The sequence below is a fragment of the Vulpes lagopus genome, chromosome 12 (assembly GCF_018345385.1).
Source record: "Vulpes lagopus strain Blue_001 chromosome 12, ASM1834538v1, whole genome shotgun sequence".
In the NCBI taxonomy this organism is placed as follows: Eukaryota; Metazoa; Chordata; class Mammalia; order Carnivora; family Canidae; genus Vulpes; species Vulpes lagopus.
In genome coordinates, this window is record NC_054835.1 from 59941590 (window position 1) to 59954404 (window position 12815).

The window sequence follows — 12815 nt, forward strand, 5'->3', positions numbered from 1 at the left end:
CGTGTGGCTGGAGCTAAGAATGGCCCAGAGCACCGCACTCCTCCCTGGAAGCTCCCTGTAGCCTTGCTCACTGAGGCCCAGAACACCTTGCAGGAAAGGGCTCCAGGACCTGCGGGCTGCGGGTGGCGTCTCGATTACACTCAACGAGGACCCTCTAGGGCAGCTGGGGTCCCCCCCAACATGAGGTGACAAAGTTAGAAACAGGCACCGGGTTGGAAACTAATGTATTTCACCTAAAAGGTTGGGGACAGAGTGATAGACTCTGTAAGTCAGGTCGGGAATGGGCAGTAAGGCCCTCAGAGGTCGGGACCACCCAAGGAGCCCTTTCCTCAAATGCCAAAAATAAGGTGTAGTTGGCAGCTGTGGTCTGGCCTGGGCTCAGGATGCTTGGGACCCTCTGGTCCTTCTCACACGGAAAAGGCACCCCAAGTGGAGGCTGGAGCAGGGACAGGGGTGGGATGGGGTTCCCTCCTCGGCTGGGCCTTCATGGGAGGGCAACTTTGACCTTTGTACCCAAGAAGAGGCCAAGCCCCGAGCCAGTGGGCCATGGGGAGTAAAGACCCCCAGGCCTCCTGAGGGCCTCCTGGAAGAAGTGCTCCTGACCTCGTCTGGGGGCAGAGGAAGGGGTAGGTTGAGGGTCCGAATCCATCTCGGCGCTGGGCCAGGAAGCGCTCAGCGACTGCACCGGTTCCCATGGGCAGCGATGTGGGCCCGCCCTGGTTACAGCCCCCGCTGACCCAATGTGACCAAAGTCACGGGCAGTGGGCAGCTACGGGGACACCCCGTGTGGCTGGAGCTAAGACCGGCCGGTGCAGGAGTTCCAAGCCTGGGCGGGGCGGGGGGACAGAAGGTGGGGAGCCAGGCTAGCCTGGTGGACACCTCAGTTCTCCTTGCCTGCTGGGGCCAGGCTCTGCGGGAACAGCTTGGAGTGGCCAGAAGGGGCCAGTGAGTGCCCTGGAGAGGACTCCAGCTTCACCTTGTCCAAGATGGTCTTCTTGATGGAGGCTGGTGAGACCTTCTCCTGGTCAGCCATGGACTGCAGCTCCCTGGGGGGGCAGTGAGGAGTGCTGGCTCCAGGCCTCTGCCTTCCTCCTGAGCCCAAGGGTCCACCAGGGCAGAGGGGGCACCTGCCCGCCTGGGTTGCTGTGCTGTCACTCCCGTCTCAGATCCCCCTGCCAGCCACTCCTCCCCTAGACAGCCATCTGCCTTCCTCAACCCTCGTTCAGATCAGCTCGGGTCACCGAACCTACTAACAGCCCCCTGGCCCGGAACCCACCACCACCCCACTGGGCCCTGGGCTGTATCTGCAGGCCCTGAGGATTGGCGCCAGGAGGGCAGCACGGCATCCGAGGCAGCCTCGCCGTCACATTGTGGCACTTGGAGAAGTTCTGGGTTTCAACTGGGGGGCAGGCAGGGAGGTGACAGTGCCACCTGTCCATCTTGCGGACCTGAGCCGGGGACCACGGCTCCAAGCCAAGCCACCAAGCCCTGCTGTCCCCCCTCTTGGATTTCCTTTCTGCTGTCACCCAGCTGGGGACACTGAGCATCCGGCCAGCTGACTTGCTTCATCTCCCCAGGACCGGGGAGGGGGGTGAGGAGGGTGGGGCCCACCTGGGGTTCCCTCTGCTTGGGGAAGCTCCCCGGCTTGGGTGACCAGCCTGGTCTGCGGGCTACAGCTGGGGAAACTATGGGGGGAGCACAGCGTGAGCCCAGAGGGCAGCTGTCCCCCCAGGGGCCATGGCTGCTGAAGGGTGCTGCCAGCCGTGACCCCAGGGCACCACTGCCAGGCTTCGATAAACGTCTGTTGGGTGGATGGCTGAGCAAAATCTGCAGGGGCTCTGGGGAGCGGGGCACGCGGCTGGGGCCCACCGTGTGCGGATGCAGGAGGCCTCCACGGCGTTGATGAGCAGGGAACGGAAGCCGCCGCTCTCCAGGACGTGCAGGGCGTGGATGGTGGCCCCGCCGGGGGAGCACACGTTGTCCCTGAGCTGCCCGGGATGCTTCTCCGAGTCCAGTAGCATCTTGGAGGCCCCCTACAGCCAGAGAGAGCAGCTGGCTGCCGAGGGCGCGCCCGTCCGGCCCGCAGGCCTCTGCCCCAGCCCGGGCACCGTGCACCCACTGACTCTCCACCCACCCGCCCCCGTGCAACAGCATCAGGCCCAGCCAGGAGGAGCCGCCACCAAAGGATCGGGAAGAACACTGACCAGCAGAGCCTGGGCCCCGAGGCGGACTGCCAGGCGCCTGGGAAGCCCCATCTTCACGCCCCCGTCAGCCAGGGCCTCCAGGGCTGTGAATGCCTGCAGGGAGAGGACACCTAAGGCCCCGCCCTGGGCCCTTCCTCCTCCTCCTCCTGGCACCAGCAGGTCCAGCAGCTCTGCCCACAGCAGCCAGAGCAGGGAGGAGGGCGGAGGATGTGCCCAGAGGCCCTGGAACCGTCCACCACCACTACCACCACCACCTGCCGCCCATCCCCAGGCCTCACATAGGCTGGGCCGCTGCCACTGAGCCCCGTGACGGCATCAATCAGGTCCTCCTCCACCTCCGTGCAGAAGCCCACGCTACCCATGAGCTGCTCCAGGAGCCTGCCGTCCTCCACCTGGGCGTGGGTGCCCGTGGCGTACACGGTGGCCCCCTCCCGCACCACGACCGGCGTATTGGTCATGCAGCGGATGACTTTGGGGGCTGGCTGGAACGCCGTCAGCTTCTGGAGGAGAAACCAGCTGTGTGTCTGTCCTGCCCCTTGCCCGGCGCAGCGTGCCGCGCGTGAGGGTGCCCGCACTCACCCAGCTAAGCGTTTCCTGACTTCCCGCTACGGGCCGTACAGGAGCCAGAGCTCCTGAGTGCTGTACGGAACACACTCGCGTCCCCTCCACAGGTGCCCCTGGCCTGGAGCCACAGTGCCCACCTTCTCGATGGAGCTGATGGTGACACCAGCTGCGCAGGACACCACGATGTGCCGATCCTCGATGTGGCTGCCAATCTCGTCCAGGATAAAGGGGATGATGTGTGGCTTCACGGCCAGGAAGAGCACGTCGCTGTGCCGCACGGTCTCCTTGTTGTGGGGGGTCAGGTTCACTCCCATCTTCTGCAGGGAATGCAACGTGGGCTCAGCCTGGCACCGCAGCTGGCTGGCCCCCCAGTATCCTCCCCAAGCTAAGAGCCCCACACGTGAACCAGGGCAGAGCTTGCTGAGACTGGACAGCCGGGGTTGGGGGCTCAGTATGGCGCTCTGACAGCCCCCTGCCACCCTTCCACCCTAAAGTGGAAGGAGCGCTGCTCTGGGAGTGTGATCTTTCCGCAAGAAGAGAAGAGATGTGCATCCCCGCCTCGGGGGGGCTGCTGTCCTCCAGGGGTGCGCAGCATTGGGGGGCTAGTTGCAAGGTGGGGGCCCGCCCCGCCCTCGCACCTGGGGCCCTAATTCAGCCCTGGCAGCAAAGCTGTATTCAGTGCCTGGATGTGTCTGACCTGGCCCCAATCCCGAGGCCCCGTCTGCCTGGCTCCTGTGGCCCCGGGGTGGGGCTCCATTTGGGGGGCCCCATTCCAGTCCAGCACACCTTCCCTGCCAGCCACCCGTGTACCCGTCACCCAGAGGCCAAGAGCTGAACAAGAGGGGCTGTGAGCGGGCCAGGAGGCAGGCTCTGGGATGCTGGGACCCAGGCCCTCCTCCCGTGTGGGAGGCGGCAAGCTGTCTCCACCTGGGGCCTTCACACTTGGCTCTCAGGGTCCAGGCTATGGCGGCTCTCCCCAGCACAGGACTAGCCCCTTCGGGGACTGCCCCCTCCCACCCCGCACCTACCCTGAGGCCAGAAACTGTGGGCAGGTCCATGTCCGGGGAGCTGGCCATGATCTTGTGGGCAGCCACGATGCCTGCAGGTAACACCCTTCCTCAAGGCCTGCCCCCATCTAGTTCCCAGGAAGGGAAGTGGAGATCCCCCCGCCCAGAGCAGGACAGCCAGCCCCCGCCCACCCCACACATCACAAGGACCCAGTCCCACAGGACTCAAATAAGTTGAGTCTTCCAGGCGCCCAGCTGGGGACCCACCTGCCGCCGTGAAGCCCTTGGCCAAGGCAAAGGCCAGCTGGCCTGCGCCGATAAAGCCGACGCTCATGGTGGCGGGCGCGCCCACAGCTCCAGACCGGCACCGGTGCTGCAGGGCAACTGCGGACCAGACGGGGCAGGATCCGGGGCAGGACGTGGGCGGGCAGTGCCAGGCCTGGCCCCGCGCCCCGGCTCCCCCCGGCTCCCCCCGCCCCATCCAACTTTCCCCCAAGCGCCCGCCAGCTCCGACCGGGCAGTTACCCCCGTCCCCGCCCCGCGGAGCCGTCCCCGACCTGCTCCCGGGGATCCCGCACGGAGGACACGCGGGCGGCCGCGCCGGCCCCCGGAACGGGTCAGAGCTCCGCGGGGGCGACGCATCGGAGCCCGGGCCCCCCCGGCCCCCCCAGACCCGAGCCGGGGCGCGGATGCGCGTCTCCCCCGCGCCGCCCCCACGCGCGACCTCAGCTGTGCCCGACCCCACTCACCGGTCCCCGCGCGCAGGTCGCCCAGGCCCCGCGGAGCCGCGCCCGCCACGCGGCACCCCAGCCTCCCGGCCCCGCCCCCGCCGCCCCGGCCAATGGGCTGCGCGGCCGCCAGGCGCCGGCCAATCGGGGGCGGCGGGGGGCGGTTGCATCATCCGCTCTCCCGGGGCCACGCCCCCGCCGCCGCGCCGCCCCCGCCCAGCCTCCCCGCGCCCCCGGGTCCGCGCCCCCGCGACCGCGCGTGGGGGCTGTGCTGGGGGCTGCGGCCGGGGGCTCCCCGCGCGGGGCCTGGCGGGCGGCCACGCGGACACGGGCACGCGGGTGTCCACAGTCGCGTGGCTGATGCTTGCTGCTACGTGGTCATCCTGTTTGGAGAAGCCCAAACTATAAGATTTTTGCTTGCTTGCTTTTCTTCCCCCCCCCCCTTTTTTTGTGGGAGGATTGGAAACAATTTGCAAAATGGAAACATTCAAAAATAACACCATTTTGATACTGTGTTTTGTCGCTTTGAAATTTATTGTACCAAGAACCTTGCACACTGGAGAGGGTAGTCTAAGTTGTTCAGAATCTCAAAATTGGGGACACCTGGGTGGCTCAGCGGTTGCGCGCCTGCCTTAGGCTCCGGGCATGATCCCGGAGTCCCGGGATGGAGCCTGCTTCTCCCTCTGCCTGTGTCTCTGCCTCTCTCTGTCTCTCATGAATAAATAAAATATTTTAAAAAAATAATTAAAAAGTCATCATGACAGAAAAATAAGAATCTCAAAATTGGGGGGCACCTAGGAGTTCAGTCCCCTCTGAGTTCCAGACCCTCTTCTTCCCAATTGGGGTTTTATCTGGAAGTTTTGTGGGTTTTTTTGTTTTGTTTTGTTTTTAGATTTAGTTATTTATTCATGAGAGAGACTTGAGAGAGAGGCAGAGACACAGGCAGAGGAAGAAGCAGGCTCCTTACTGGAAGCCCAATGTGGGACTCGATCCCGGGTCCCGGAATCACAACGTGAGTCAAAGGTGGGCACCAAGCCGCTGAGCCCTCCAGGCGTCCCTCTGCAAGTCTTTACCCAGGCTCAGGAGTGACTGGAGTAACATAGGCTTGTTACCATGTAAACCTCCCCAAACAGATGCTTGGGGGAGGTAGTGATCAACCGGTAAATAGAGGAGAGATCCCGTAGTGCCCCCCACTCCCGTGGAGCACCCCATGTCTCCTGACATCTTGTCTGCAGCGTGCATGGAAATGTTGGGCCCTACCTTTGGGAGAAAAAGTCATTTTCTCTCTGTGGACATGCTCAGGGCTCATGGGAGTTGAGTTTGCATTTGGGTTTCAGGACAGTCCAGGGTCCGTCAGCAGCACTTAACCAGGCAAAGAAGCAGTAGTCATGGAGAACCCCATTCTCCCCCAGGGGAAGGGGTAGGCTGGTTTATTTTTTTCAGTTCTGTAACTTAAATGGTAACAAGGCACCCTCAGACGGGATCCAGCATTCCTCTGGTGGATATGCCCCAGAAGCAGGGCTCTGAGCTCTTGTGGACACGCTGGTGGCCACCAGCACCATCAGACCACTGCGTAGTGACGGTGTGGGGACTTCTGGCGTCCCCCACTTAGGTGCATCTGAACATTTAGTCCTTACCCTCGGGGGGAGGGGCCGTAGCAGGAGGCCCTAGTTGACACCCCCAGGATCCATGCCCACCAAGCCTCATGACTCATATGCCTCCCCCTGAGGCCCCTACCCTCCAACCTGCCCCCAACCCCACCCCACTTGTCCAAAGTGGACTGTCTGGGGAGTGGCCCAGACTCAAACCCATACACATCAAGCCCAGCAGCCCCACTGAGTTTTGCCTGACGATACATAATCAAAGGCCAGAACCGCTTCTTTAAAAAGTCCTGTTTTTCACTGATAAGAGCAAATAACTCCTTCCTCCAAAAGGAGTCCTCTGACCCAGGGAGTGACTGTCAGCAGGAGCATCCCAAGACAAGCGTCCTGGAGGACTTCTGCCAAACGTAGGGCCACTGGGGGCACCAAGCTACTGGACAATGAGGAGATTGGGGAGCTGGCGACAGATTAGCGTTTCAGAAGTTCAGCTAGACAAGGAGGGAAGACTGGTTAGTGTCCAGGCCCCCCTGTGAGCGACGAAGGACGTGGCCCCTATGCTCCTCTGTCACCCGGAGAAGTACCCCTGGCCCCCGCTCCCCATCAGCCAGCCAGGGCCATTGGGACACCTCAGGCCCCTGTGGCTCCTGGTCCCTCTGGGGATTGGCTGTGGAGCCAGTAACGCCCGCACCCTGCAGGTAAAGGACGGGTGTCGTCGTGCCGCCCCAACCCGCCAGGTGAGCCGCTGCTCCCCTGGTCTGCGTGGCGCCCGCTCAAGGGGCGCAGGGCCAGGGAGCCTGCAGAGCCCGCGCCTTCGAGCTGCTTGGGCTCAGGCACCCTGGGAACAGCAGCCCCCCTGCCATGGCCATGCCCCTGGCGCCCCCCAGCAGGAGTGCGGGGTGCCGCAAGGGGCGAGACAAGCTCTACCTCACCCTCCTCTCCTGCCGCCCCCATTGCCCACTGCCTGCTTCTTCCCCTGGAGGCCGCCCACGGCCTGAGGGAGCCCGGCTCTGCCGCAGCCCCCGCCCCTCCCTGGGGCCTGTCAATGGCCCCTCGCTCTGCTCACACTGGGGGACGGCCCAGGGGCTGCTGCTGCCCGTCGCCCCTCGGTACAGACTGCTCACCAGAGCCGGGGTGCAAGTCAACACTGGCGTTTATTCCGGCTCAAGGCCGCTGCCATCTCAGGGGCCCCCTGCAGGTTGTTCTGGGGTGGCCCCGTCTGAGCTCTTGAGCGAGAGAGGCTGGCTGGAGCGGGGCGGGTGACAGCCCGGTGGGCCCTGGTGGTCGAGGCCGGGTGACCGATGCTTGCTCGGAGGTCACGGGCCTGTGAGTACCAGAGGGGTGCCCGGTGCCCAGGCTCTGCGGCCCCGTGGCCGCCCCAGGCTGGGCCCTCCCCGGTCAGGGCTGTCCTGCGCCAGCCGGCCTCCCCGGGGCCCACAGCGGGCACCGCAGGAGCTGCTGTGTGGGGCTGACGGGGGCGCCTGGTGGGCACTCCCTCACCCGGGCGGGCGCCCTGCTTCCCCTCAGCACTCTGGGCTCATCGTGGGGCTGCCCACCCGCGGTGGGCCCCTGCCGGCCCCCGGCACTGTCCCCAGCCTGCTGAGGCCGCCCTGTGCGACCACACCATGAGTCCTGCTCTTGTTACAGCCACTCAGAGGTGGGCAGGCTGGGGTCCCAAGTCCCGGCTCCTCTCTGAGCTGGCACGGACTCCCGCCCCAGCAGCGCCCTGCTGACACACGTCTGGGAACCGTCTCCTTGTCAACTCCGCTTAGGTCACGGCCCGAATGTGGTCTCCGGGCACGTGGGGCTACCTCCAAAACCCTCACCTTGCTGTCCCCACCTATAAAGTGGGTCACAACAGCATCTGCTTCAAAGGCTTGTCACGTTACAGTGGGTAGCACTGAGCCAGGGAGGGCCAGGACACAGGGAGAGACAGACGGAGGTACGGACAGAGACGAGATGTGCACAGAGGAGAGAGGCAGACAGCGGCTGGGAGCTGCCGGCGGGGAGGTGCTCGCCTGGGTCCCGCTCGGGCCTTGATCCGCTCCGTCTTCCCCCTCCTCCCCCTGCTGAGCCAGAAATCCAGGAGTGCTCAGTTGGTTGCCTCCCTCCGGCTTGCTGCCCGGGGATCTGGGTTCACCTGGGTCCCCTCACGGAGCCGCAGCCCCTGGAGAGCGCGCGTGGGCAGCGGCTTCCTGCAGAGCTACAGGGTGGGCACGAAGCGGATCCTCTGGGAGTAGGCGAGGTCGGCAATGTAGAGGAGCAGGTTGACGTAGGTGAAGGTGGCCACGACCAGCTGGCTGTCCCAGTAGCAGCTGCCTCTCGGGCAGTCGGGGGGCCGTCCAGGCTCACCGTACTTGGGGTCGAAACAGAAGACAGGCCAGATGACAGCGGCGCTGAGGTAGAGGAGCACGGCCAGGAAGGTGTACACCACCACCAGACGGTCGAAGGGGCAGCCCAGGCCCCCCGTGTGGCCCGTCACGCTCAGGGCCACCACGGCCACTGTGGCCAGGAAGCACAGGCTGTAGACGGCCACGCACCACTGGGTGGCCATGTAGCGCCCGTAGCGGCTGTCGTAGACCAGTGCCCCAAAGATGATGCAGGCCACGAAGGCCTGGACGATCTTGAGGAGCCCTGAGACCGTGGCCATGTAGCTGGCCACCTGGCCGGGCCGGGCCCGGGTCAGGGCCACCTCCGCGGCGTAGGCCAGGAAGAGCAGCCCGGCGAAGACGCTGGCCGCCAGGCGGAAGTCCCTGGCTGCGCAGCCCGCGGGCTCGGGCGGGCACTCCAGCCGGGTGAAGTAGAGCGGGTAGATGACCGCGGCCGTGGCCGACAGCAGCGTGGCCAGCATGGCGAAGGCCGCCGTGAAGTTGCCCCAGGACAGGTGCAGGCAGCTGTGGAGGCGGGTGAACTCACAGGCCACCACGAGGCCCGACAGGGCGAAGCAGAAGCCCCAGGCAGCCATGCAGAAGGTGCCCTGCACGCCCGCGAAGCCCCCGCGGTGGGCCACCAGGCTGAAGGTGGTGCAGCCGAAGGCCAGCTGCAGCGCCCGGGCCGTGCCCACGGGGGACGCCACGGCGCCCAGGTGCAGGTGCCCGCCCCCGGGGGGCTCCATGGCGCTGCCCATCCGGCTCCCCGGCGGGCCGCGGGCCCTGTGCCTCCCGGGGCTGCTGTGACAGGTGCCGGGCGCCTGCAGTAGCGATGACGCCGCCGCTTGACATTGCAGCAGGGCAGCGTCTCCGCGCCTGTGGGGCGCCCCCCCCCCCCCCCCGCACTATAAATAGGTGCTCACGATTTGATTGGAGCCCCGGAATAGCAGCTGGGAGTGTCTGTCCCCGGCTGGAGGGTCATCTGACCCCTGCGCCCGCCGCCAACCCCCCGCCAGGACCGTTAACCCCTTGGCTGCTGGCGCCGCCCGCCTCCGAAGCACCTGCGTCCAGCGTCTGTCTGGTCTGTCTGCGGTAGGCTGCCCCACTGCCTGCGGGAGGGGACGGGGAGGGGGAGGGGGAGGGGGAGACCGACGCCTCCAGCCCCCTCGTTGAGGAGGGAGGGGGATCTCAGGCCCCTGCTGCCCAGTCCCCTGGGCTCTCCCCCACCACCCCCAACCTGGAGGTGGCGGGACTGACCTTGGGGTGCAGAGTTTTCGCTGTCATGAGGGGTTCATTATGGGGCTCTTCACTCGTCTTTCCTCAACTTATGATAATGGCTAGAAAAAACTCGGGTCTCCCCTCCTTAGGCTAAAATATTAATAATATGTGATATGGTTTTGAAAATGAAAAACAGGGCACCCAGGTGGCTCAGCGGTTGAGGGTCTGCCTTTGGCCCAGGGGGTGACCCCGGGGTCCTGGGGTCGAGTCCCACATGGGGCTCCCCGCAGGGAGCCTGCTTCTCCCTCTGCCTGTGTCTCTGCCTCTCTCTGTGTCTCTCATGAATAAATAAATAAAATCTTAAAAAAAAAAAAAAAGGAAAATGAAAACCAATTTTCTGACTGTAAAAGTTGTCCATGTGGAGGCCCAGTGACCACAGGAAGAGACTAATAAATTTGCCTGTAACGCTATTGCCCAAGTCAGCTCTATGAACATTGTGCATCTCTATACATCCTTATGCATGTTTCTTTTCACTTTTCATTTAGAAAGATTTCAGATTTACAGAAGAGTTGCAAGATAACACAATGAACACTCAGATATCTTTCACCTAGATTCAGGAATTATCAATAGTCTGGCCTATTTGTGTTCTCTCTCCCGTACACCATTAATAATTAATAATACAAAAAAAATAATAAAGGGCAGCCTGGGTGGCTCAGTGGTTTGGCACCGCCTTCAGCCCAGGGCGTGATCCTATTTATTTATTCATGAGGGACCCAGAGAGAGAGAGAGGCAGAGGGAGAAGCAGGCTCCATGCAGGGAGCCTGACGTGGGACTAATTAATTATGCAGATATGACAATTTGTCAGTAGATACTTCCAATAGCATCTCCTAAGGACGAGGCCATTCTCCCCTAGAACCTGAATGCAGGGCAGCCCAGGTGGCTCAGCGGTTTGGCACCACCTTCAGCCCAGGGCCTGATCCTGGAGACCCAGGTTCGAGTCTCGCATCGGGCTCCCTGTGTGGAGCCTGCTTCTCTCTCTGCCTGTGTCTCTGCCTCTCTCTCTCTTTCTGTCATGAATAAATAAATAAAAGCTTTAAAAATTTTTATAAAGATTTTATTTATTCATGAGAGAGAGAGAGAGAGGCAGAGACACAGGCAGAGGGAGAAGCAGGCTCCACGCAGGGAGCCCAACGTGGGACTCGATACCAGGTCTCCAGGATCAGGCCCTGAGCCAGAGGCAGGCGTTAAACTGTTGAGCCACACAGGTATCCCCAAAAGCTTTAAAATTTTTTTTTATTTTTTTTTATTTTTTTATTTTATTTTTTTTAATTTTTATTTATTTATGATAGTCACACAGAGAGAGAGAGAGAGAGGCAGAGACACAGGCAGAGGGAGAAGCAGGCTCCATGCACCGGGAGCCCGACGTGGGATTCGATCCCGGGTCTCCAGGATCGCGCCCTGGGCCAAAGGCAGGCGCTAAACCACTGCGCCACCCAGGGATCCCCTAAAATTTTTTTTTAAAAAAGAACCTGAATACAATAACTTCAGTTGGGAAATTTATTCTATTCTATTTATTTACTTATTTTTAAAGATTTTATTTATTTATTCCTGAGAGACACAGAGAGAAGTAGAGACACAGGCAGAGGGAGAAGCAGGCTCCATGCAGGGACCCCAATGTGGGACTCAATCTGTGACAAAACTGAGACCCCTGACCCGAGCCACCAGGCTCCCCGCAGCCACACGGTCCCCCCACTCGGCACTGGTGACCCCGGCCAGCAGCCGGCTTGGGGGCCGGGCCCAGACTCAGGTCCGCAGACTCTGCCCTGGGCCCTGCCTTTCCTGACCACTTCGTGCCTGCTGTGCCCGAGTCCGGGTGCAGCTCCCTGGCTGCTGGACCCCCAGCTCTTCGCGAGGCCCCGGGGGGCAGAGCCAAGTCCTGAGTTCCAGGAGGAAGGAGGAAGGAGGCGGAGGCCGAGGGGGTCTGCTCAGTGGTGGCCCCAGGCCCAGGGCCTGCCCGTTTCCCCCTTCTCGGTTCTTACTGGCTCCCTGTCTGCAAGGGACCTTGATCTCAGAGGGTTGCCAGGCTCGAACTCACGCCCCTGGGATCATGAATCACGCCGCTGAAATCAAGAGTCAGACGCTTAGCCGACCGCACCAGCCAGGTGCCCCCCCCACTTTACAAGAATGTGCTGAGCATTTTTGCTCCTGTAGGACTCACGTGACACGGAAGGTGTAAGTAGCAACATCTCTGGGAAGCGGGGCCCTGAGCGTGCAGAGGTCTGCAGGTCCCACGGGCAGCCTCGCTGAGTCCTACGGCTTTGGCTTTGGCTTAGGCACCCACCGTCCTTGCGTGTCCTGGGCTCATTTTGTCACTGGTCTGGCAGTAAAGTGCACCAAGGACTGACCCCGAGGCCCCGGGCTGGGTCCCGCCTCTTTCCTTCTTTGTCAGGAACACAGGGGGACAGCGTGTATTCCTTTGGTGGAGAAATCCCATCTGCCCGAGCCCACAGGTATAATGAACGCTCCACGCACCCCGGGCTTCGAAGACACGCAAAGCTGCCCGCTGACCCCGTTCGGCCCGCCTCAGGCACGGTGGGACATCTAACGGTGCCAGTGTCGCCGCCCACCACCCTTCTCCGCACAGGGCTGGCTTTCGGGCAGCAGCACCTGAGTCCCCCACCCCCCAGGTGACCGTGGCAGGCCCCTTCCCCTGAAGTGTCTCCTGTCGGGCCCTCCCAGCCCCTCTCTTCCCGGGAGCCCACCGTCCGTGGCCCTCCGGGAGGCCCCAGGAAGGGGCTGCCCCCCAAGCCAGCAGCACTCCCGTGTACACCTGCTTTCATCTTCAGCCTTTGGCCGCCCCATCCCTGACCTCAGTTTCCCTGGGCCATTTGGACTGCACAGGTCCCACAGGGGACATGGGACAGTGGCCTGTGGAGGACACCACAGGTCTCCACTCAGGGCCACCTGGGGATGCCAACACGGTGACGAGTGGGCCGCAGGGTGGGGGGGAGGAGACCCCTCTGCAGACAGCATCCGTGCCCTTGGGGTCTGCTTGGGTCCCTCTAAGGCCCACGGTGGCTCTGACGTCCCCAGGGCACGGCCCCTGACCTTGCTGGGAGTGAAGGTG

General features: G+C 62.8%; 2 protein-coding genes across 3 annotated transcripts; both read right to left on the reverse strand.

Moving 5' to 3' along the window:
• Nucleotides 1–207: 207 nt before the first annotated feature.
• PYCR1 (pyrroline-5-carboxylate reductase 1) lies at nucleotides 208–7094 on the reverse strand. 2 transcript variants are annotated; one of them, XM_041725251.1, is made up of 8 exons: nucleotides 4525–7094; nucleotides 4043–4159; nucleotides 3797–3867; nucleotides 2906–3085; nucleotides 2483–2704; nucleotides 2205–2297; nucleotides 1870–2033; nucleotides 208–1046 (listed from the first exon to the last, which is right to left on the reverse strand). In XM_041725251.1, exons 2-8 carry the CDS (start codon nucleotides 4107–4109, stop codon nucleotides 881–883), a joined length of 963 nt encoding a protein of 320 aa, XP_041581185.1. In that variant the 5' UTR covers nucleotides 4110–4159; nucleotides 4525–7094; the 3' UTR covers nucleotides 208–880. The 2 variants fall into 2 exon arrangements, with proteins under 2 accessions (XP_041581185.1, XP_041581183.1); XM_041725249.1 differs by lacking the exon at nucleotides 4525–7094 and having other exon boundaries at nucleotides 4043–4485.
• Nucleotides 7095–7236: 142 nt separating this feature from the next.
• MYADML2 (myeloid associated differentiation marker like 2) lies at nucleotides 7237–9362 on the reverse strand. The gene has a single exon (XM_041725258.1). It carries the CDS (start codon nucleotides 9226–9228, stop codon nucleotides 8305–8307), a length of 924 nt encoding a protein of 307 aa, XP_041581192.1. The 5' UTR covers nucleotides 9229–9362; the 3' UTR covers nucleotides 7237–8304.
• Between the last annotated feature and the right edge of the window lie 3453 nt (nucleotides 9363–12815).

Bases quoted from the DNA above. Each gene is read 5' to 3' on its own strand.
- PYCR1 (XM_041725249.1), bottom strand. From the start codon at position 4,256: ATGGGGCGGGGGGAGCCGGGGGGAGCCGGGGCGCGGGGCCAGGCCTGG. The intron at 2,705-2,905 runs GTGGGCACTGTG...TTTCTCCTCCAG, and splicing joins CCATCAGCTCCATCGAGAAG to AAGCTGACGGCGTTCCAGCC. The intron at 1,047-1,869 runs GTGGGCCCCAGC...CTGCCCCCCCAG, and splicing joins GCCTCCTGCATCCGCACACG to GGAGCTGCAGTCCATGGCTG.
- MYADML2 (XM_041725258.1), bottom strand. From the start codon at position 9,228: ATGGGCAGCGCCATGGAGCCCCCCGGGGGCGGGCACCTGCACCTGGGC.